This window comes from Canis lupus, chromosome 14 (genome assembly GCF_048164855.1).
Source record: "Canis lupus baileyi chromosome 14, mCanLup2.hap1, whole genome shotgun sequence".
NCBI lineage: Eukaryota > Metazoa > Chordata > Mammalia > Carnivora > Canidae > Canis > Canis lupus.
Window position 1 is genome coordinate 64,964,779 of NC_132851.1, and position 24,519 is coordinate 64,989,297.

General features: G+C 41.3%; 1 protein-coding gene and 1 long non-coding RNA gene across 5 annotated transcripts in view; one reads left to right on the top strand and one right to left on the bottom strand.

Annotated features, from left to right (window-relative positions):
* LOC140604217 (uncharacterized) overlaps positions 1–24,519 on the bottom strand; it is a 111,975-nt gene that overhangs the window by 83,066 nt on the left and 4,390 nt on the right. The gene's annotated exons all lie outside the window — the stretch shown is intronic.
* LOC140604337 (permeability factor 2-like) lies at positions 399–2,338 on the top strand. The gene is made up of 4 exons (XM_072775690.1): positions 399–522; positions 618–741; positions 1,036–1,119; positions 1,620–2,338. The coding sequence occupies exons 1-4, from the start codon at positions 399–401 to the stop codon at positions 1,663–1,665; spliced, it is 378 nt and encodes a 125-aa protein (XP_072631791.1). The 3' UTR covers positions 1,666–2,338.

Genomic DNA, 24,519 nt, shown 5'->3' on the forward strand with positions numbered 1-24,519 from the left:
ACACAGACACAGACACGTGCGTCATCCCCACCCCCCCCCCGGCCTCCCCCGTGCGGGTAACTGACCCCCAGGAAGCCTGACCCTGGTTCCAGGCGCGGACGCAGCAGGGCCCGGCCCGCCCCCACCCCGGGGGCTCCGCAGGGAGGAGGTGGCTCCGCGGCAGGGCCTGGCCCGAGGCCCGGGGGGAGGCTGGGGGAGGGGGGGCCTGTCCTCTGCCCTCCCCTGCCCTCCCCTGCCCTCCCCTTCCGGACCCGGGAATCCCCGTCCCCCGCCGGCCGCGGATAAAAGGGCTTCCCCGGCTCCGGGAGCCCCAGAGGCCGCGCCGCCCGCCCCGGCTCCCCGGCTCCCCGACCCCCCGGCCCCCGGCTCCCGCGCCGCCCGCCCCTCCGAGCGAGCCCATGGCCCCCGCCGCGCCCCGCGCCCCCCGCGCCCCCCGCGCCCCCCGGCCCCTCGGCGCCGCGCGGCTGCTCCTGCTCCTGCTCCTGCTCCTGCTCCTGGGCCCCGCCGGCCGCCGCGCCGCAGGTGAGACTCCGCGCCCCGGGGCCACGGGCGGGACGCGGGCCGGTGGGCGCCCCCGGGGCCAGCGCGCCCACCCAGGCTGCTCCCCGTCCCCGCAGGGGCGCCCGTGGTCGCTGAGCTGCGCTGCCAGTGCTTGCAGACCTTGCAGGGCATCCACCTCAGGAACATCCAGAACGTCCAGGTGACGCCCTCGGGCCCCCACTGCGCCCGAACCGAGGTCGTGTAAGTGACGCCCCGCCGCCCGCCGCCCCCGGCCCCAGCCCTGCCCCAGCCCAGCCCCAGCCCAGCCCCGGCCCAGCCCCAGCTCCTGCCCCAGCCCCAGCCCCAGCCCCAGCCCCAGCCCCCTGCCCCAGCTCAGCCCCAGCTCCAACCCCAGCCCCAGCCCCAGCTCCAACCCCCAGCCCCAGCCCCTGCCCCACCCCCAGCTCCTGCTCCAGCCCCAGCCCCCAGCCCCCAGCCCCTGCCCCAGCCCCAGCCCCGCCTCCTGCCCACCGGGACGCTGCCCTCCCTCCGCAGAGCCACTCTCAAGGACGGACGGGAGGTGTGTCTCAACCCCGAGGCCCCGCTGGTCAAGAGAATGATCCAGAAGATGCTGAGCAAGTGAGTTGTGCCTTTCATCCGCGCCTGGGACTAGCGCTGCTGGTCACAGACACCTGCAGGGCATTTGTAAACCCAGGGTTTAGCTGAAGGACTGGAAAGCGGGGACTTTGCAGTGAATCCCTGCCCTTAACATGATTTTATTACTTCTATAACTCCAGCGAAAGCATCGAGTCTCTTTAAGTCTCAATAATACAGAATAGTAAAAATAGCCATTTCGAGGTGTTTGCTGTGAGGTTTAAGTGACGACCCGAATGTTCTCCTTAGTGACGTTACAAGCTGGCTGTTTGAAGCTAGTAATATAGCTGCGATCACAGGCCCTTAATAGGCCCTTAATTCCTTTTTTTTTTTTTTTTTTTTTGGCCCTTAATTCCTAATTAAACAGCATCCGGGACCCTGGCATTTTCTGCCACAAAAGACAGTGATGTAGATGGTGACTGCGAGGCGCAGACTCTGCAGTTCATTTATGAAGCCCTATTAACGCGATCATTTTCTCCTCGCAGGGCCTCGCAACCTGAGCTAGAGAGAATGCAGCAGCCTACGGCCTAACCGCAGCAGCCTGAGTGCAACGGAAGCAAGAGAAGAGAGACAAAAACCTCCTGAGACCACCTGGACTGTTTAATGCCATTTGGTTATTTCCTATGAGTATTCATTATTTTTTGACATATGTATTTATTTATTTATTTATTTTCTCAAAGTTGACACATATTAACGTCCCAGCTCGTGGATTTGCTGATGTGCTGTGCTATTATTTCTAAAAGGTATTTTTGATGTTCCATCAAAGTTGGTTCGGTTTTGTTATTTAGTTTGTAGATGATAAGTCTTAAATATTCTTCGTTAAGTTCTGGGGGAGTGGTGGTGGGGGTAACCATGCCGTATGGTGATTCACCATGATAAAGGCTGGAGATAGTGTGGGATCCAAGCAAATATATCACTGTTAAGGTTGTGGAATGTATGCATCTGTCTTTGTACTGTTGAGAACAAAGCCAGTTGTTATTTATTGAGACAGTTTCACAGTTATGTGGTCAACATTTCTGATGTTGAAGCTTTAAAAACTCCAATGTTTTAAATATCCCTTGGACATTTTATGTCTTCCTTGTAAGGCATAATGCCTTGTTTAGTGTTCATTATATGGTATTTCTCTATATCTAGGAATAGAGATGTTTAAATATTTATTGATGTATTTTTACAAAGAGCATGAAAATAAAAGCTTTTTACAAAAGTTCCTTGCTTCGTTTTTTTCTTCTTGATCTGCTGTTCCTCCTGAATACCCAAGCACTGTCAATTTAGGACAGATTGTAGGTCACATCCACCTGGAGACTGCCACTAGTGGACACTTCTTAGTACCACTTCTGTTCATGAAGGCCTATCTGATGCTTTTTCCAGGTCCTTGCAGTCCCCCATCTTGAGAATCTGTTTTACATAAAATTCCCATTTTGTTTCAGCATAACCAACCATTATTCAATGGTAGCTCTTTGAAATTTTGCGAATGTTTATAAATATCTTAAAAAGAGATCTTATTTAAATTTTCTTCTTAAATGGTTTTTCAATTATACATTCTTTTCCCTCTTAATGGTGCTAGGAGCTAAACTGTAAATTGCATTCTTCTTTAGAACTCAAACAATTGTGTAATGGGAAAAAGGGAGCTGGTAAGTGTTTCATCTGAAGGTCTAAATGTGAAGGTCTTTGTTTTCTTATCTTCATGGCAAGATAACAATCGCCAAGTGTAAGGCTGTTCAGGTGCTTCACGAGTCTGGTGATGGTTTAAATGGTTCTAAATCTGCAAACTTTAATTTAAATGGTCCCAGGGCACATCTGGAATACATCCAGATTTCACAATAGAAACAAAGGCATATCCTGATGTGGAAAGATCTGAGGCATCTGGAAGAGAATGTGTTCTAAATTTGAAAGGGAAGAGACTTTGTGCACCTGTGGGAAAGGCCAGCTACAGTGTGGGCTTGTCTCTGATTCAGGACCTGTTCCTGGGCACGTGGATAGCTTTTAGCAGGAGGAAAGGGGTGGCACATGCCCACCCTTGTTAAGTAGCTGGGTAACTATGGACAAGAAACAGCTATTATGAGCCTCTGTGTCCTCCCCTGAAAATTAAGTCTAATAGTCTCTTCCTAACTTCAGTGATACGTGCTCAGAACAAATGAGATAAGACAGAACAGCAATCTTTAAGTTGTATAGAGGTAAACACATGCAAACCATTCTGGCAGCTCCAGACATGCCAGCATGACACCTTCCTTATCCCCCAGTAGGGAGCAATATATTTTAGGCTGTGGGAATTGAAACTCTTTGGATTTCTCAGTGTTCTTATTTCTCAGTGTCCTTGCCTCTTCACAGATCATGAGTATCAAATCTGACATTTGTCTAGTTAATTGCTCTGATCCTAACAGTAAAATTTTTCTAATATCCTGAAAGAGGACCCAGTGGTTTACATCCAGGTGTCAGGATAACCTGGGGGTGCTGGGGAGACTGGAATGCTATCTCTCTGGGTATTTACATGTCAAAAGAGATAAAGCCATAGAATTTAGATATATCCATAGGCCTTACCAGAGGAGATTAGGGGCAATCTGATCCTTGGAAAGGTTTACTTACACCATAAGAGGTTAGAGTTGGGATTTAGGCTTACTGCTTTTTGAAGGAGACCCTTTTAGGAGGGCAATAGAACAAAGTCTTCCTTCCCCTTTATAAGCAGAACTGCTTGTTTTCCTCCCAGTAACCATCCCCACACCTTTGAAGTGGGACAACTGATCTGGTTCTCATCACATTACCCCAGGCATCAGGCCAGAGGCAAGCAGAGAGTGACACTCATTTACTGGGAGGTAATTACTAAGAAATCTGTCTGATGCATTCAGGATAAAATGTTAAAGTATGAATATTAAATTTCCACATAGGCCATGTTAACTTGGTGAATGAAAAGAAAGATGAAGTTTCGAGTGGTTCATATGTTGATCGAGAACAGTGGCTGTGAAGAATTAGACTGGTCTGGGGACGCCTGGGTGGCTCAGTGGTTGAGTGTCTGCCTTTGGCTCAGGTCATGATCTCAGGGTCCCGAGATCGAGTCTGTATCAGGCTCCCTCTGCCTGAAGGGAGCTTGCTTCTCCCTCTGCCTATGTCCCTGCCTCTCTGCCTGTGTCTCTAATGAATAAAACTTAAAAAAAAGAATTAGACTGGTTTCACAGTGGCTTTCTAGCCCTCACACTTTCTATGTGATTCACGGTCAAAATTCTTAATTCATGGAAATCCCATTTCTCCTATCACAACTTCAGCAGCTTAAAACAAACACAAACTTATTCTCTTACAGTCCTGGAGGTTAGAAGACCTAAGTTAGTTCAACCAGGCAAAAGTCAAGGTGGCTTCAGTACTGGTTCCGTCTGAAAACCGCAGGAGAGAGGATCCATTGATTTGATCCTTCCAACTTCCAGAGGCCATCAGTCTTCCGAAGCTCATGACCATCCTCCTGCAACTTCCCAGCCGTCAGCATAGGCTTTTCAATCTCTTTCTTCCTGTCCTTCTGACTTCTCTCACAACCCTTTTATAAGAATCTTTGTGATTCTTCCAGGCCTAGTCAGGATTCTCCAGGATACTCCAGAATAATGGATCTTCCCATTGTAAGATCCTTAATGTAATCATATCAACAAAGTTTATTTTACAATGAAGGTAAAGGCTATCTACAAATTGCATAGGTTCTGGGGAGAGGGGGTGGACATCTTCCAGGAACCATTAGGCAGCCTTCCACAAGAGGCTTGAATTTCAGTGTTCAGAGCACTTTTCATGAGGCTAACACAACACACATATTGTAGAAGAGAAGTTGGAAGTTGTGGGAGAAGCCAAAATGGTGCCAACACTGGCTAATGTTCAATAAATGCAGCTACTGTTAATGTTCCTAAGGTTAACAAAAGGAAATTTAAGTCATTTCTCCAGACTGCTACTACTGGAAAGCTTCGAAGTGAACCAAAATATATTTATCACATAACTGGAAGGAAGACATGAATGACTGGAAGAGCAAGAGGAGGGTCTCCATCTGCATTAAGCATTGGTCCTCCGGCTTGCTCTTGAGAGACTATACAATTTCTGAACACGAGCAACTCTGTTTGGAAGCTACATTTTCCTTTCTCATGAACTTTCCAACTGGACAAAATGAACTTTTAAACTGGGCCAGTCAGAGTGATTGTTTTGCAAGCAGTTGCTCTGAAAACCAACAGGGCAGTTGGCAGGCAGACCATAAAACTGCCAGTACGTACTTTCTGAGAGCAGAGTAGTTAATTAGTGCATACCACAAGTGGCCTCATTAGACAACACCAACATATGAGTTGATCAAAGTGTCAACAAAGGTGGCTCAATCTATTAGTACCAGTCATGACTTATTTTTCCTCCTCCTCCCCAATTCAAGTCCTGTGGCTACCCTCTCTTCTTCCTCTCATAAAAACTGCCGTCTCAGCTCTGGTGTGACACTTTTCTGGTTATATTGGAAACTGTGCTCCTAGAATTGCAATTCTGAGACTTCAAATAAAGGCCTTTGTTTTTCAGTTTCATCTCCTTTTCTCTCGGCTGACACTCTCATAGATATGAAAGCTTTCTTGGAGCAAACAGAAAAGGCAAGAGAGGGTATCACATTAAATTGTCTACATGAAGTTGAGATTTGGAGTATGAGACAGCCTTCCATTGGGAATACCAAGGTATGAAGTGGTGGAAAGAGTAATTGGGAGGATGGTCACACGATGAGGGCAGGAAAGATGTTCTTTCTTCAGATCAGTCTTAGAACAGTGAGATGCAGTATGACCATTGACTTTGAGAAGCCATCAGGAAACAGTGATGGCAGCAGTGCCTGAGGTTTCCTGGGGAAAAGAAGCCAGAGCAAAAGAAGAGGAATGATGGATGATCCCACTCTTGTGAACATGATTCCTTACTTGAGAGTTCTGAGTTATCTCTAGAGACTTCCAGAAATGGACAGGCTGTGAGACATAAGAGAGACGGCGGTAGGGCAATACCAATACGGGGTAATGTTTTCTCTGCTGGAACAGAGAAATTATAAGAGGAGAGTCCTGCTTTATCTAAAGTTTTCCATAGGGGGTCCCTGGGTGGCTCGGTGGTTTAGCGCCTGCCTTGGGCCCAGGGCGTGGGCCTGAGGTCCCAGGATCTGGTCCCCGGATCAGGTCCCGTGTCGGTCTCCCTGCGTGGAGCCTGTTTCTCCCTCTGCCTGTGTCCCTGCCTCTGTGTGTTTGTCTCTCTCGTGAGTGAATAGATAGAATCTTTAAAAAAAAATAAATAGAATAAAGTTTTCCCTAAACCAGAGCCTGAGGCCGAAGTCTTCCTGCTAGCACTGTATTAAGTTCTCTAGCTCACATCTGGAACCTTATCTTCACCTGTGCATGTGGTATTCCCAGGGAAACATTTTACCCTCTGCCTTCAAAGCGACAGAGACAGGTGACTGGGATTGTACCTTTTACTTTTAGCAGTCCTCTGAAAAGAAAATGAGGCTGGCCTGGGCAGTCGTGAACAAATCAAATGGACCCGGACCTGTAGCAGCCAATTAGAACTCAGAATTCTGCTCTTTGGGCCACAAGACACACACCATGACACAGACTGCCTAACTCAGCACCCTCAGAGCTATCTAAGTACAAAACAAGAAGGAGAACCAAGGTTTTTGAATATTAGTCCAATTCGCACGACTGTCAAAGAGGCCTGTGGGTTGACTGTGACGCTAGCATCCTCTGTGAACACATGGTAAAGCCACCATTTCCCTTGGCTTCTCCAGATTCCCCTTAGACCCTTCTCCATGAGCCACTGCAGTGTGGGGTGAAGAAAAGTTATGGGCCTTGTGGCCACACACACTTGAAAGAAAAAACAATCTCTTCCTCTTCTCGGGACCTTGCCAAATTACTTACCTCATCTGAGTTTCAATGTCCTCATTGGCAAAATAAAAACAATCCTTGCATCATCATTGTAAGGTTTCAGGATAATACACTAAAATTGTGTCGAGTAGTACTGGCATAAGACAATTCTCAACAGGGGCACCTGGGCATCTGCCTTCGGCTCAGGTTGTGATCCTGGAGTTGAGTCCCACATCGGGCTCCCCGCAGGGAGCCTGCTTCTCCCTCTGCCTGTGTCTCTGCCTCTCTCTGTATGTCTCTCATGAATAAATAAATAAAATCTTTTTAAAAAAACTCTTAAAAAATCCCAACTAAACAAATGGTTGTTACTATTAGTATAGTATATGGTTCCTGTGTCAGAATACATTATTATTTCTGAGGAGTGAAAAGGATGACGCAGTTCAAAATGGACTATTTGATGTGACTTAGAAACTTGTATAGCCCTCACAGCAGCTTGAAGACCATGGTAAAATGTGAGAATTTGATCATCTTAGAATATTAAGAGTCTAGAATTCACTGCAAATGAAATGTACTATTAATCTGGCATTGGGTCAAAGTTCTCAAGTTAGAGATCCATATTTGAAAGTAAAAGGTCCCTGAAAACCTAACCATGATGACTTTGACAAATTCCATAATAATTCATTTTAATTCCATTAAATCCTGAACTGTAATTTCATGTTAGAAACTCCTTTTATTTTGATTCCCCACATATTTTTTTATCTTATGTTTGTACATGTATTTTCTTATCACGGTGACTACAAAATGCTCGTAACCCACAATATAATCACCATTACTTCAACATAGAGAATTGAGACTCATGATTATATCTTAGTGTTTCTGATTCATTGAGGTTGCTTTTCTTTTGGCATAAAGTCCAAGAACCCAGTAATCAGTTGAAAGTTATAAATTCATTCCATCTTATTTTATGTTGAGATTTTTCCCTAATAAGCCAACCCTGTCAAAAGCTGTGCCTCTTGGAGCATGAGTACAATGTTTATCAGCCTTTTTTCAGTATCCTGAGCTTTTATTTGTCTTTGTAGACACAACTCAATGACACTTTTCCTGTAAAAACAAATGAGATATTCTGATTATTGAGGTTATGTGTATAGTGGCATTGTATCAATAACTGAATTATTTAAACGGTTTGATTTATTGATGCAGAAAATGTGTTAAATGTCACACAACCAAGGCCATTTAACAAAACAATGAGTAGAATTTGATCTAATATGCCACTGTCAGTAATTCAGTTTTGAGAACTTTGTAGTTTTTGTTTTGTTTTTTAAAGGATTTTATTTATTTATTCATGAGAGACACACAGAGAGAGGCAGAGACACAGGCAGAGGGAGAAGCAGGCTCCCTGTGGAGAGCCCAATGTGGGACTGACTCTGGGATCACGCCCTGAGCCAAAGGCAGACACCCAACTGCTGAGCCACCCTGGCGTCCCAGTTTTGAGAACTTTAAACCTAAACACACTGCTCTTGACAAGACAAGAATTTTTAATTTATCAACTGATGGTAGATTCCAATAAGACCTTAAATATGATTGGGCAAATAGACAAAGGCAAAGATACATTAAAGTATATTCATTTCCTGCTTTGTGCAAACATGATTTTTAAAAAGATGCACAGACTTTCTCATGATGATATTCTCTAAATCATCATTAACTGAAAATGGCATTGGATCTGCTAAATTTGAAGATCTGATTGGCTTCATTAAATGATTAATGAATTAGGTAGAATTCCATCTAGCAGGTAGAAGGGAGCTCCACTGAGCCAAACAACAACAACAACAAAAAATTATTTATGTATTTATTTTAGAGACAGGAAGAGAGCCTTCAACATGCAAGGGCACACAGGGAGAGAAGCAGCAGGGGGGAGGGAGTGGGAGAGAATCCCAGGTACACTGTCCTGAGTGCAGAACCCAACTCAGAGCTCAAACTCACAACCCTGAGATCTTGACCTGAGCCAGCTGAACAGAAGAATCCAAAGTTCCATCTACTGAGCCACCCAGGTGCCCCCAACAAAAAAGGTTGTTAAAGGTAGAGAGGCGGCATTTTAAAAATAAATAAATAAAAGGAAGGAAGAGAAAGGAAGGACTATATTAGCAAGGAATGCATTGTTAAGACAAAGCAGTCCTCCTAAGGAAAATGGAAGGGGTCTATCAGTAAATTTCCTAGTACTGACCAGGAGATTCCATCTTGAATGGCTAAAGTGTGCAATCTTTGAGGAGTACAATTGAAACTGCAGTTAGATAAGGTAGTAAGTCTTGGTTTACTGACTTGGGGCTTTAATCCAAGGGATGTCTTGTAGGGGTTTTCTAAATTTCTTTTGTTTTTTTTCATGCTTTTTGTTTTATAGATCTTTCAAGGTTGCATAGTTCCATTCCCAGAAAGTAATAAAGCAAAAAGTTTATAACTCTGTTAACAAATTTATTACATTTCTTGCTCCCCATCCCTTCCAAATAAACAAACTAGAAAAATAGATTATACTTCCTTATTGACTTGTAACTAATAAATACCCCTTTGAGAATCTTCTCCTTTCATTCTTCAACCGGGAAAGGGAAAGCAATAAAAATTAATCTCCAGATTGCGGTGCATAAAGAACATTATAATGCTGAATCCACCCAGGTCTGAAATCAAAAGTGCCTACTGAGAGCTTACAAACTTTTTATATTTTTTTCCTTTTATCCACTGGAAAGTTTCATAAAAAAGAAACTATATCTAAAGAGAATTTTTTTCTTTTGCTTTAAGCAAAACAAAAACTGAAGTATCTACAATTAAACCACACATACATGCAGATTGTCAAGAAGTCTAAGTAGAGGCAGAATAAAATCTATTTAATTACCTTGATATACGGACTACGATGGCTTGTACTTCTCTTACTAAGGATGATAGTAGTCATAAGACTTAAAGTCAATCTCGGACGTTTATTTTAATGTTGGGTTGCGGATGAAATTATTATATTCGTGAGGTCTCACAATTAATTACCATATTAATAAATTTTCAGAATGAGGGACGCCTGGGGGCTCAGTGGTTGAGCATCTGCCTTCCGCCCAGGGCGTGATCCGGGGTCCTGGGATCAAGTCCCACATCTCCCACATCCCACTTCCCCGTGGGGAGCCTGCTTCTCCCTCTGCCTATGTCTCTGCCTCTCTCTCTGTCTCTCATGAATAAATAAATATTTTAAAAAAAGATTATCCCTGAAATAGTTGACTTTATGCTTATATTGGTTATCTTGATGAAACTATAGGAGCCAAGGGCAGGCTGTCCCAAAATGTGCCACTTTGGCACATTGATTAGTTTAAGTAAAAACTACTTAGGAAACAGCTTATGTAAGGACATTCAGACTCCCCTCTGTCCCCCTGAAAGCAGAGAAAAAAACTCCCACGTGAAAGGTACTCATCCTGCATCAGGAAGTGAAGACATATCCTCATCACCAGAGATGGGAATCTAGGGGCAGAGAAGGCTGTATACACCTCTTCAACTTCATCAAATAATGCTATTTTCCAAAGGGTTGTACAGACTTAGTCCACCTACAATCAATTTCTGAATGTTCCTCTTCCTCCCCCTACTGGCCAACACTTGCATTCGGCCGACTTTTTGAATTGTTGACTAATGTAAAATGATTATCTTACTGTCGTTTTATATGCCTTTCCCTTATCACAAATGAGACCGAATATCTTTTTGCATAATTATACGTGTATTTGAATATCGTTTTGCACAATTATAAGTGTATTTGACCCTATGTGAAGTGTTTTTTGCTCATTTGTTTTGCTATTTCATAAAAGTTTTTAAAAACATGTCTTGTGTACTGCTGCTCTTCTTTAGGAGTGTCTTAGCTCTTCATTCAAATATATCTTAGAGTCAACTTGCCAGTATGGGAATATTGAGTGCAAGAGCATTGGATTTATAAATCATTTCGGGTAAGAGTAGTTGATGCATCTTTAAAATAGCAACTCTTGAGACACCTGGATGGCTCAGTGCTTGAGTGTCTGCCTTTAGTTCAGGTCGTGATCCCTGATCCTGGGATCAAGTCCTGAATTGGGCTCTCCGCGGGGAGTCTGTTTGTGTCTCTGCCTCTCTCTGGGTCTCTCATGAATAAATAAAATATTTTTTAAAAACTAAAAATAAATAAAATAGGAAATCTTCCATATTGTGACCTTGAGAGGGTTCATAAATTGAGATCTTTAAATAACATTTAAACTTCTTGAACATTTTGGGCAGCCCTGGTGGCCCAGTGGTTTAGCGCCGCCTTCAGCCCAGGGTGTAACCCTGGAGACCTGTGATCGAGTCCCGTAGGCCTCCCTGCATGGAGCCTGCTTCTCCCTGTGTCTGTGCCATTCTCTCTCTCTCTGTGTCTCTCATGAATAAATAAATAAAATATTTTTTAAAAATAAATATAAGTAAACTTCTTGAACATTATACGTTAAGCTTATTTCTAGGGACTTTTGCATTCTGATGCTAATTACTGTAAGTGCTGTCTATCAAATTGCATTTCCTGATTTTTTTAATTCTGTATCCAACAGTCTCCTAATTATGTATTTTTTAATTATTTTGAATCTTTCACATAGACAATTATACCATCTGCTCTTAATGGCAGGTTTTTTTTTTCCATTCTTTATAAATTTTTATGTTTTTTTTTCTAGTCTTACTGCATCGGCTCAAATTTTCAGCACAAGCTTAATAGAAGTGATGATAGCAGGTACTTTGTTCTCAACAAACCTCTTATACTTTTCACCACTGAGTATACTACTTATCACAGATGTTTTTTAGCTTTCTAAGTTCAAGGAAGTCACCTGCTATTAATCATTTCTAAAGAGTTTTTTTTTAAACCAGAAGTGAACGTTGAATATATTATGTTTAAATCCTGGAATTTCCACACTGAGTTCAAACTATGGTGAGACGGTCATGTCTGAACTTAATGAACTTCTGGACTCTGGAGATTCAAGTAGAGCCCTTTGGTCTGTGAACAGCAGTGGAGACTTCAGAACTAATTTAAATGGAACTTCAGTAGAACATGTTCACTTCACAGAACACGTTCCTTATTATTTAGACAACACAACCTCTCCCTACTCCATAATAAATGAGATTTTAGTGAGATTCTGAGAGCAGAACAAACATAATAGGCCCCAAAAAAGACTGCTAAACAATACACAAAAGGATATCCTCTGGTGGCAGCTTGGGACATCTACGTGTAAATGATCAGACCTAACACAAAACCTTGTGCATAGAGCTACATGTACTATATATATTACATACACAGTAATAAGTGCTTTCTGATTGGTTTATTGCGCAATGGATTCTACCTTATATTTTAGCTGACATTATTCATAGTCAATGGTAGAAAATTGTGGTAGTACATACAGAACACTGTATCCTAAATACCTGGTTGGTGCAATGTCTGAGACAAATTTATTTTGAAATATGTTTATTGGGGATCCCTGGGTGGCGCAGCGGTTTGGCGCCTGCCTTTGGCCCAGGGCACGATCCTGGAGACCCGGGATCGAATCCCACATCTGGCTCCCGGTGCATGGAGCCTGCTTCTTCCTCTGCCTATGTCTCTGCCTCTCTCTCTCTCTCTCTCTCTGTGACTATCATAAATAAATAAAAATTTAAAAAAATTTAAAAAAAGAAATATGCTTATTTTGTAGTTTTTAAAAATAAATAACATTAAATCATTTTAGAATTTTAAGTAAAACACTTTTTAAAAGGAAGTACTCTCATTTTTAGTAACCCAAATGTTCTCCTTTCAGAGTTGCATTGAAAGATGGAAAATTGGGATGCCTGGGTGGCTCAGTGGTTTAGCGCCTGCATTTGGCCCAGAGTGTGATCCTGGAGTCCTGGGATCGAGTCCCACATCGGGCTCCCTGCATGGAGCCTGCTTCTCCCTCTGCCTGTGTCTCTGCCTCTCTCTCGCTCTCTATGTCTCTCATGAATAAATAAACAAATATTTTTTTTAAAAAAAAGAAAGACGGAAAATGAATTTGCTTTATTCCTGAGGATGTATTATTAAAAAGATTGAAGACAGGTATACTACATGCCAAATGTCCTGAGGCAAAGATTTTTCTTCTTAAGTAGACTGATATTTAAATAAAGGCTCTGCTATAGATTTTAGTGAATTCTGACTATACTTTTTATATAATGTGGCAAGTCCTGTTATAATTATGTCCACTAAACACGTAAGTGATTAAAATGGTCATAAATTATCTTATGCAGATCAAAGCATAGGTATTTGAGCTATGAGGAATTTTGAGCAAAATTTCCCTCCCCCCACCGGCCCACCTTAGGAGGAAGTCCTTTATAAGAAGGGAGTCCAACTTCAAGCACAGTTGACAAATCACTGGGTACAACTAGGAAAATAAGGAAAGCCTCAGGGTTGAACTGTAAGTATGCATTTGGGAGGTACAGGGGTAGTCAGCAGAGAAGTGTATGAAAACAACACTGAAATGAGAACACCACTAAAAAAGGTGCCAGCTGCCACCCTGGGACATCAGCTGAGCTCCTCCAGCAGGTGCTTTTGGAGGAAGATCTGAGTGATACATCCCCATGGTCATCAAACAACAAGCATCAGATTTAGGAATCCCACCAAATCATATGCAGGACAAACAAAAATAATTCTACAACTTAGCACTTCATGGCAAAACATTAGAACATGGAGGACAAAAAGACCTTATAATCAACATGTGTAATCTTCTGTGATCAATGCTCCAGGGAAGAGGTATAGACAGACCAGTTCATCCAGTCTCTGGAGAGTATGTAACACAACCACCCAACTGCTAAGTTCATTATAAAACTGGAGGGAAAAAAAAAAAAAAAACTGGAGGGATCTGGATCTAGGTTTTGTAAAATAAATGCAACTATTGTGGCTTTTTAGACCTCATTTTCTATTTAATGAATGGTAGTATACAATAGAAAACTAATCATCAAACTCTTGTGTTAGTCACAAAATCCATTTTGAGACGGTTTCTATATTTTCTGGAAGACTAGAGTAGAAGCAAGGACTAGTAGGCTGTTGGTTGAATTATTTGACTAAGTTTAGCTTACTTGCTTTTGTGGCCTAATTCTGTATAACTGACACTGTTTCTAACATTCTCATCAGGATTTTTCTATTTAAGCTCAAGTGAACATTCCCTCTGTAATTTTCTAAACACATTGAGAAATATTAAGTTTGTATCACCCTTGGCAGCGGTCTTTTTGTATAGTGCTGTAGGGAGGTTGTATAGAAATAATAGTTTAAAGATTTATTTATTTGAATGAGAGAGAGAAAGACAGAGAGCATGGCAGGGGAAGGAGCAGAGGGAGAGAGTCCTCAAGCAGACTCTGGGCTGAGCCTGGAGCCTGATTCAGGGCTCAATGTGGGGCTTGATCCTAAGACCCTGAAATCATGACCCGAGCCCAAGTCCAGAGTCGGACACTTAACCGACTGAGCTGCCCAGGCACCTCCAGGATGTTACTGTTAAGTTTAAATGTAAGTCCTGCTGCAGGCATGCTTAATTCACAGATCAGACCCTTAGTGCTATGTGACCTTGAACAAATTACTACGCTGCTTCAATTTCTATTTTCTCATTTCATCCCGATGGAACTCTTATGTTCTCATTATATCACATCACTTCTTGGTTCTCTGAAAAATACCATTTTCTGTTTGGGCTCAGGGTCTTACAGATGCTGTTCCCTGTCACCAGCACATCTTTCACTTCCACACCTCCTAGCCATTTTATCTGGCTTATTTTTAACTCATTCTTCAGCTCTTAGTTTATAAATTAACTCCAGGAGGTTTTTTCTGACCCTCTAAGTATTAATTAGCTAATGAAGTGTTATTATTACAATCACTTCATTTTTGCCCTGATTTGCTAGTGCAAGGGAATGAGGCCAAGAGAAGTCAACTGACTTGCCCAAGGTTATAAAGCCTGTCAAGGGCAGAGCCAAGGAATGATGTCAGGATTGTTATATTCCTTTTCTGTCATTACTTCTGCTTCAGTTATGGCCAGCTCCACCCTGACTGCACCCAGCCTCTTGGAATGCTGAGCCTTCCCTCCACAAAGAGACCCTCTGTGTGTTTCTGGGTGAGGTTCATTTCTTCTCCATGACATGGTAAGTCATCAGGCGTCTCAAACATCCTGACTGCTACCGCTTGCCAGCTCTATGAGCCTTCCCCTCACTGGGTCATCAAATGCTTTGATCTTAATCTGGATTGATGCCTATCTCCTGTAGTTTCTCCTTGCTGCCAGTGTTAACATGTCACTGCTGCAATTTAGTTAGCTCTCCCCAGAGTTCACGTGGGGAGCCCACTGCTCCTGTTTGTTCCATTTTACTTTATAAACAATTCACTTAGCTGCTTAACCCAGGGATGTAGGTTTCATCACAGGCTGACCCTCTCTGTTTTGCACCCAAATGGTCTCTGGATCCTGTAACTTCTATCCTGTTAACAAATCTCACAGATAATTCCTCCTCTCAATTTCCTGTGAAATTGCCTGAATTATGCCTCTCATCAGCTTTCACTGCATCATGGATGTAGCTTCCTAGCAAGTCCCCCAGACCCCTGGTTATCCCTTCCAATCAATCTTATTCATTGCAAAGCCATTGTTCTAATGAGCAGATCTTAAAAGGTCATTCTTCTCCTTGAGATTCTTCGATGGCTGCCTATCACCTGCAGCCAAAATTGCTGAGTTTAGGTTGAGTACTGCTTTGCTCCGGCTGCCAAAACAAAGGGGCTGAAGGACTTGAACAACAGAAATTTGTTTTTCTCATAGCTCAGGAGGCTAGAAGCCCAAGATCAAGGTGTCCTCAGGGTTTTCTTCTGAAGCCTCTCTCCTTGACTTGCCTATGGTCATAATTTCCCCGTAGGTTCATGTGGTCTTCCCCCTGTACACGGGTCTGTCCTTAATCTCCTTTTTTTATGAGACCACAAGTCATCGTGGATTAGGCCCACCCCAATGACACTATTTCAACCTTATTACTTTTTAAAATAGCCTATCTCCAAATAAGGTCCCATTCTGAGGTACTGACACCACTTCAGCCTATAAATTTTAGGGGGCAAAATAACAAGTGGCTTACTCTTTTGATTTTCTATAAAAATTCTTATTTATACTCATGATATGCCTTAAAATACACAAAATATACAGTAGTTGGCCCCAAAACTAGGCCAGTCTTCCTTGAACCTTTCAAAATTTAATATTCCTCTGGCAGAAAGAGATCTAAATTCCAAACTGCTTTTATAATCATTCCATAATTACTTAACTCAACATGCTATTAATCACTCAGAAGCTAAAGTTTACACCATTGAGTAGGTAAACTGGCTATATTTATTTGTTGAAGAAAAAATATATGTGTTACAAAAATTCAATGGGTAAAAAGGGTTATACAGTAGAAAACAAACAAAAACAAAAAATCCCCACAATCAACCCCAAATCTCTCCTTCCTATTACAGATCTTTGTTTCTCCTTCTGAGAGCCTATTAGGATTACTAATTTTTTTAAATATTCTTAAAATTTATTTATTAATGAAACACACAGAGATAAAAAGAGGCAGAGACACAGACAGAGGGAGAAGCAGGCTCCATGCAGGGAGCTGGACATGAGACTCGATCCCAGGTCTCCAGGATCATGCCCTGGGCTGAAGGCAGTGCTAAACCGCTGAGCCACCCGGGCTGCCCGATTACTCATTTTCTATGTGTAGATATCTTTGAAAAAATAGTCCAGGGGACTCCTGGATGGCTCTCCGGTTGAGTGTCTGCTTTCGTCTCAGGGTGTGATCCTGGGATTCGGGTTGAGTCCCACATCGGGCTCCCTGAGGGGAGCCTGCTTCTTCTTCTGCCTATGCCTCTGCCTCTCTCTCTCTCTGTTTCTCATGAATAAATAAATAAAATCTTTAAAAAAGAAAAAATAGTGTCTACCAGCATACATGTTTGCGTGTGTGCATGTAGATATGCACACACACACACACACACACACACACACTTCTTCTATGATACACATTGGGAAATACCATGCATACTGTTCTGCACCTTGCTTGCTTTGTGTACAAACACGTTTTGGTGAATGGTGAATTTCAGTGAATATCTTCAAGTATTTCCCTACAGGTAGAGAGACATGAGACATAGTGTTTTATTGTTGGAAGCATCATTATTTACTTAAAAAGTTTTATATTGATAAAATTGTGGAGCTTCTAGGCTTTTGCTCTCATTACCCTCTCATTAATTTCCCCTGTCTAATTGCATTATCTGGTCCTGAAAAGGAAAGGTAATGCATGTAACATAGTACCTACAGTACCAGGAATATAAGTTTCCAATAAATATTAGTAAATACTACTTATTTTAAATATAATTGTTGACATTCACATTAACTCTCTTCCCTTTATTCCTCTCATCAGCTAAAATCTACATACAACTCTTTGTGCCAAGTGGATTTTAATAAAAATACAGGTAATTCCACAAATGGTTCAAGACTTATGCTTACTGTCCATTTCATTGTCCTTTCCACCTAAACATAAGCATGTTATTGTTATGTGGCAAGCTGAGTTGCAATGTAGGTACAGTTTCTTTTTTCCTTGGAAATGTACAATAGTATAGTATGTAAATTGTTTTTTTAAATGTTCATCTGAGACTTTTTACTGCTCATATATTACATTTTCTTCCCCTCTGACAACTTCAGTGGAGATCAATTGGCCATCCCTTTTCAGTTGTGATGACTCAAGTAGATGTTCCTACATAGGGAGGTAGAGCCACCAGAGAAATAGGACAATTTTATGTGACTACTAAATATTAATAACATTTTAACTTTTCTAGTTGAGTACTATTAAAAGCACTTCAAAGGAACATAACCAATTAATTATGAACATTTTACATTATGAATAAGTATTTAATTTATACTTATTTTTTTAAGTATTTTATTTATTCACTTGACAGAGACAGAGAGGAGTGAGCACAAGCAGGGTAGCGGCAGGGAGAGGGAGAGGGAGAAGCAGGCTCTCCACTGAGCAGGGAGCCTGCTTCAGAGCTAGATTACCAGACCCTGGGATCATGACATGAGCCAAAAGCAGATGCTTCACTGATTGAGCCACCCAGAAGCCCCTATACTTCATTTTCATGGCCAGATATCAAAGGGTGCTTACATTCTAACATTTTGATACATGTGATTAAAATCAAGTAAAAATAATGTATAAATGAAATCTCTGGGGGCAATATGCCCAAAAGTTGACAGCCTTCATATTATGACAATAGTGCCTTCTACTGATTCTTCTTCTCCTCTTCTTCTGTCATTCAGTTTTTCTGTAACTTTCACATTTTCTATAATGATCATGTATAATTTTTGTAACCAAGAATAGAAGCTTTATTTTAAAAGAATTCCAAGGTTATGGTGAAAGTCAACAGAGTCCACTATTTAAATACACTGATGAAACAAGCTTCATCTCTTTTACAAGCAACATTTTTATTTTCAGTTTTATGGTCATAAAAAGCTTTTAGCAAATTTTATTACTAAATTCTTACAAGTCTACTGAAAATTTTTCATACTTATTATTCTTTTCTGTGCGTTTACATGCATAAATGATGCACTTTTTAAATCATTCCCAAGCTTTTGAGTTCATGAATTATGGGTGCCCTCTAGAGGCCAACATAATTACAGAAAATCAAACAGATGCACAGTACTCTTAGAAGAGGGTCTTAGGTGCCTTTGTGGCTCAGTGGTTGAGCTTCCTTCCACCTTTAGCTCAGAGTGTGATCCCAGGGTCCTGGGATTGAGTCCCACATCGGGCTCCCTGCATAGAGCCTGCTTCTCCCTCTGCCTATGTCTCTGCCTTTCTGCATCTCTCAAGAATAAATAAAATCTTTAAAAAGGGGGGGGGGCTTCTTCGTGAGAGAGGGATGTGGATTACATCTAAAGAAAACCAACAAATGTTTTTAACAATTTTGATTCACCATAATTTACGCATAATAAAACATTCTTTTTTAAATGTGTAATTTGATGTTTTCACAATGTATAGACCATGATCAAAATACAGAACATTTTGTGTTCTGTTCCATCAACCTCAAAAGTTCTTTTGTACCCCTTTCATTCAGTCACAGACAGTAGCACAATATGAAATAGAAATGGTGAGAAAAGACATCCTTGCCCTGTTCTTAATCTTAGGAGTCTTTCATCATGAAGTATAACCTACGTGGTGGGTTATTCCCGGATGTCCTTTATCAGCTTGATGAATACCCCTATACTTCTAGTTTTATGAGAGTTCCTTTTATCATGAATAAATATCTAATTCTATCAAATACTTTTTCTATATCTATTGAGAACATCATTGTTTTTTCTTCTTTAATTTGTTGCTATGGCCAATTACATTGATTGTTTTGTTTTGTTTTTTAAAGATTTATTTATTTATTCATTCAGAGAGAGTGAGAGAGAGGCAGAGACACAGGCAGAGGGAGAAGCAGGCTCCATGCAGGGAGCCGGACGCGGGACTCCATCCCGGGTCTCCAGGATCACGCCCCGGGCTGCAGGCGGCGCTAAACCGCTGCGCCACTGGGGCTGCCCACATTGATTGTTCTTTTAATGTTGAACCAGACTTACATTTCCAGAATAAGCCCCTCTTAAACATGATACATTACATATATTTATACATATTGCTATTAAATTTGCTATTGTTTTAAATATTCTTGTTACTCTGTAGTTGACCTTTCTTGTAATGTTTTGATATCAGGGCAACAGTGGCCTCATATGGTGAGTTGGGAAGTGTTCCTTCTTCTGTTGTCTGAGAGATTTACATAGGGTTATTATTGCTCTCTTAAATGTTTGAGAGAATTGGCCAGTGAAGTCCCCTGGCCGAAGTTCCTTTGTCAGATGGTTATTAATTACTAATTTGTTTTTTAAAATCTATATGGAGCTATTACGTTTTTAAATTTCTTTTTGGGTCAGTTTTAGATGATTTGTGTTTTTAAATAAACTTGTCTATTTTATTTCAATAGTCACATAGACTGCATTAAAGCTGTTTATATTATTTTTAATAATATAAACTGTTTTTTTATATTATTACTTTATTAATATTTTAATGTCTTCAGCAGCTGTAGTGATATTTCCTCTTTCACTCATTATCATAACAACTTGTGAGCTTGTGAGGGAGTTAATTTGCCCTACCTACATTCTACTAAATTAGCCTTCCACAGTTTTATGAACACTTACAGAAGACAGAGACAAAGAAACTTGTTATAGCAAAAGTAGTTGCCAAAAATGACCAATCCAGAAGGGAAATGAAGGAAAAATTCCATTTATAATAGCACCAAAAGTTCATATGAAATTGATAGTAATAAACCTAACCAAGGAGGACTTGTATACTGAAAACTACAAAATGCTGCTGAAAGAAATTAGAGACACAAATTAAACAGAAAGACATCCTGTGTTCATGGATTGGAGGACTTAATATTTCTAAGATACCAATATACCCAAAGCAGTTTACATTACTAGATTTAATGCAATGCCTATCAAAGTCCTAAAGGTGATTTTTGCAGAAATAGAATAGAAAAACCTATCCCCGAATTCGTAGAGTCTCAAGGGACCCTGAATAGTCAAATAATGTTGAAAAGAAAAAAGGGGGGGGATCCCTGGGTGGCTCAGCAGTTTAGCGCCTGCCTTTGGCCCAGGGCACGATCCTGGAGTCCCAGGATCGAGGCCTGCGTCGGGCTCCCGGAATAGAGCCTGCTTCTCCCTCTGCCTGTGTCTCTGCCTCTCTCTATCTCTCTCCCTCTATGTCTATCATAAATAAATAAATCTTAAAAAAGAAAAAAAAAGAACAAAGTTGGAGGTCTCACACTTTCTGATTTCAAAACTTATTACATGGCATATTGCTAATATGGATTTGAGTATATTGTTTTATATCCTACTACTGTGCTAAATTGTTGAGAAACCTGCTGTTCTTATCTACTTCCTCTGTACTTACAGTGTTTTTTCTCCATCTGGCTGCTTAATTATTTTATTTTATTTTATTTTGTCACTGGTTTTGAGCAATTTGATTATATGGTTTGGTATAGTTTTCTTCATGTTTCCTCTGCTTTGGGTTCACTGAGCTTCTTATCTGTGGGTTTATACTTTTCACCAAATTTGGAAAATATTTTACCATTACTTCTTTGAAAAGATTTTTCTATTTTTTTGTATATTTTTTTATTGGAGTTCAATTTGGCAACATAGAGTATAACACCAGTGCTCATCCTGTCAGTGCCCCCCTCGGTGCCTGTCACCCAGTCATCCCAACCCCCCTCCTACCTCCTCTTCCACTACCCCTTGTTCATTTCCCAGAGTTAGAAGTCTCTCATGTTTTGTCTCCATCTCTGATTTTTCCCACTCATTTGCTCTTCTTTCCCCTTTAATCTCTTTCGCTATTTTTTATATTCCCCAAATGAATGAAATCATATGTTTGTCCTTTTCTGATTGACTTACTTCACTCAGCATAATGCCCTCCAGTTCCATCCACGTGGAAGCAAATGGTGGGTATTTGTTTCTAATGGCTGAGGAATATTCCATTGTATACATAGACCACATCTTCTCTATCCATTCATCTTTCAATGGACACCGAGGCTCCTTCCACAGTTTGGCTATTGTGGACATTGCTGCTAGAAACATCGGGGTGCAGGTGTCCCTGCATTTCACTGCATCTGTATCTTTGGGGTAAATCTCCAGTAGTGAATTGCTGGGTCATAGGGCAGGTCTATTTTTAACTCTTTGAGGAACCTCCACACAGTTTTCCAGAGTGGCTGCACCAGTTCACATTCCCACCAACAGTGCAAGAGGGTTCCCCTTTCTCCAAAACCTCTCCAACATTTGTGGTTTCCTGTCTTGTTAATGTTCACCATTCTCACTGGTGTGAGGTGGGATCTCACTGTAGTTTTGATTTGTATTTCCGTGATGATAAGTGATGCAGAGCATTTTCTCATGTGCTTGTTGGCCATGTCTATGTCTTCCTCTGTGAGATTTCTCTTCATGTCTTTTGCCCATTTCATGATTGGATTGTTTGTTTCTTTGCTGTTGAATGTAATAAGTTTTTTATAGATCTCGGATACTAGCCCTTTATCTGATATGTCATTTGCAAATATCTCCTCCCATTCTGTAGGTTGTCTTTTAGTTTTGTTGACTGTTTCTTTTGCTGTGCAGAAGCTTTTTATCTTAATCAAGTCCCAATAGTTCATTTTTTCTTTGTTTCCCTTTCCTTCATAGATGTGTCTTGCAAGAAGTTGCTGTGGCCAAGTTCAAAAAGGGTGTTGCCTGTGTTCTCCTCTAGGATTTCGATGGATTCTTGTCTCACATTTAGATCTTTCATCCACTTTGAGTTTATCTTTGTGTATGGTGTAAAAGAATGGTCTAGTTTCATTCTTCTGCATGTGGCTGTCCAATTTTCCCAGCACATTTATTGAAGAGACTGTCTTTGTTCCAGTGGATAGTCTTTCCTACTTTGTCGAATATTAGTGGACCATAGAGTTGAGTGCCCATTTCTGGGTTCTCTGTTCTGTTCCATTGATCTATGTGTCTGTTTTTGTGCCAGTACCACACTGTCTTGATGATCACAGCTTTGTAGGACAACTTGAAATCTGGCATTGTGATGCCCCCAGCTCTGGCTTTCTTTTTCAATATTCCCCTGGCTATTTAGGGTCTTTTCTGATTTCACACAAATCTTAAGATGATTTGTTCCAACTCTCTAAAGAAAGCCCATGGTATTTTGATAGGGATTGCATTGAATGTGTAAATTGTCCTGGGTAGCATTGACATTTTCACAATATTAATTCTTCCAATCCATGAGCATGGAATATTTTTCCATCTCTTTGTGTCTTCCTCAATTTCTTTCAGAAGTGTTCTGTAGTTTTTAGGGTATAGATCCTTTACCTCTTTGGCTAGGTATATTCCTCGGTATCTTATGCTTCTGGGTGCAATTGTAATTGGAACGGAGTCCTTAACTTCTCTTTCTTCAGTATCATTGTTAGTGTATAGAAATGCCATTGATTTGATTTCTGGGCATTGAGTTTGTATCCTGCCACACTGCCAAATTGCTGTATGAGTTCTACCAATCTTGGGGTGGAGTCTTTGGGTGTTCTATGTATAGTATTATGTCATCTGCAAAGAGGGAGAGTTTGACTTCTTCTTTACCAATTTTAATGCCATTTATTTCTTTTTGTTGCCTGATTGCTGAGGCTAGGACTTCTAGTCCTATGTTGAATAGCAGTGTTGAGAGTGGACATCTCTGTTGTGTTCCTCATCTTAGGGGAAAGGCTCCCAGTGTTTCCCCATTGAGAATGATATTTGCGGGGATCCCTGGGTGGTGCAGCAGTTTGGCGCCTGCCTTTGGCCCAGGGCGCGATCCTGGAGACCCAGGATCGAATCCCACATCGGGCTCCCGGTGCATGGAGCCTGCTTCTCCCTCTGCTTGTGTCTCTGCCTCTCTCTCTCTCTGTGACTATCATAAATAAATTTTTAAAAAAAGAGAGAATGATATTTGCTGTGGGCTTTTTGTGGATGGCTTTTAAGATGCTGAGGAATGTTTCCTCTATGCCTACACTCTGAAGAGTTTTGATCAGGAATGGATGCTGTATTTTGTCAAATGCTTTCTCTGCATCTATTGAGAGGATCATATGGCTCTTGTTTTCTCTCTTGTTAATATGATCTATCACGTTGATTGTTTTATGAGTGTTGAACCAGCCTTGCATCCCAGGGATAAATCCCACTTGGTCATGGTGAATAATCTTCTTAATGTATTGTTGGATCCTATTGGCTAGTATCTTGTTGAGAGTTTTTGCATCTGTGTTCATCAGGGATATTGGTCTATAATTCTCCTTTTCGGTGGAGTCTTTGGTTTTGGAATTAAGGTGATGTTGGCCTCATAAAACGAGTTTGGAAGTATTCTGTCCCTTTCTATCTTTTGGAACAGCTTTAGTAGAATAGGTATTGTTTCTTCTTTAAACGTTTGATAAAATTCCCCTGGGAAGCCATCCGGCCCTGGACTTTTGTCTTGGGAGGTTTTTTGATGACTGCTTCAATTTCCTCCCTGGTTATTGGCCTGTTCAGGTTTTCTATTTCTTCCTGTTCCAGTTTTGGTAGTTTGTGGTTTTCCAGAAATGCGTCCATTTCTTCTAGATTGCCTAATTTATTGGTGTATAGCTGCTCATAATATGTTTTTAAAATCATCTTTATTTCGATGTGGGAATTGACCCCGGGACCCCAGGACCACGCCCCGGCCAAAGGCAGGCACCAAACCCCTGAGTCACCCAGGGATCCCCTCCTCGTGGTCTTTTGTTTTTCTCTTTTTTCCTCAGCTTCCTTCCTTGCCATCAACTTGTCTTCTATGTCACTCACTCTTCCTTCTACCTCATTGACCCTCGTCATTAGGACCTTCAGTTTGGATTGCATCTCATTTAATTGATTTTTTAATTTTGGCCTGATCAGATCTAAATTCTGCAGTCATGAAGTCTCTTGATTCCTTTATGCTTTTTTCCAGAGCCACCAGTAGCTTTATAATCGTGCTTCTGAATTGGCTTTCTGACATTGAATTGTAGTCCAAATTC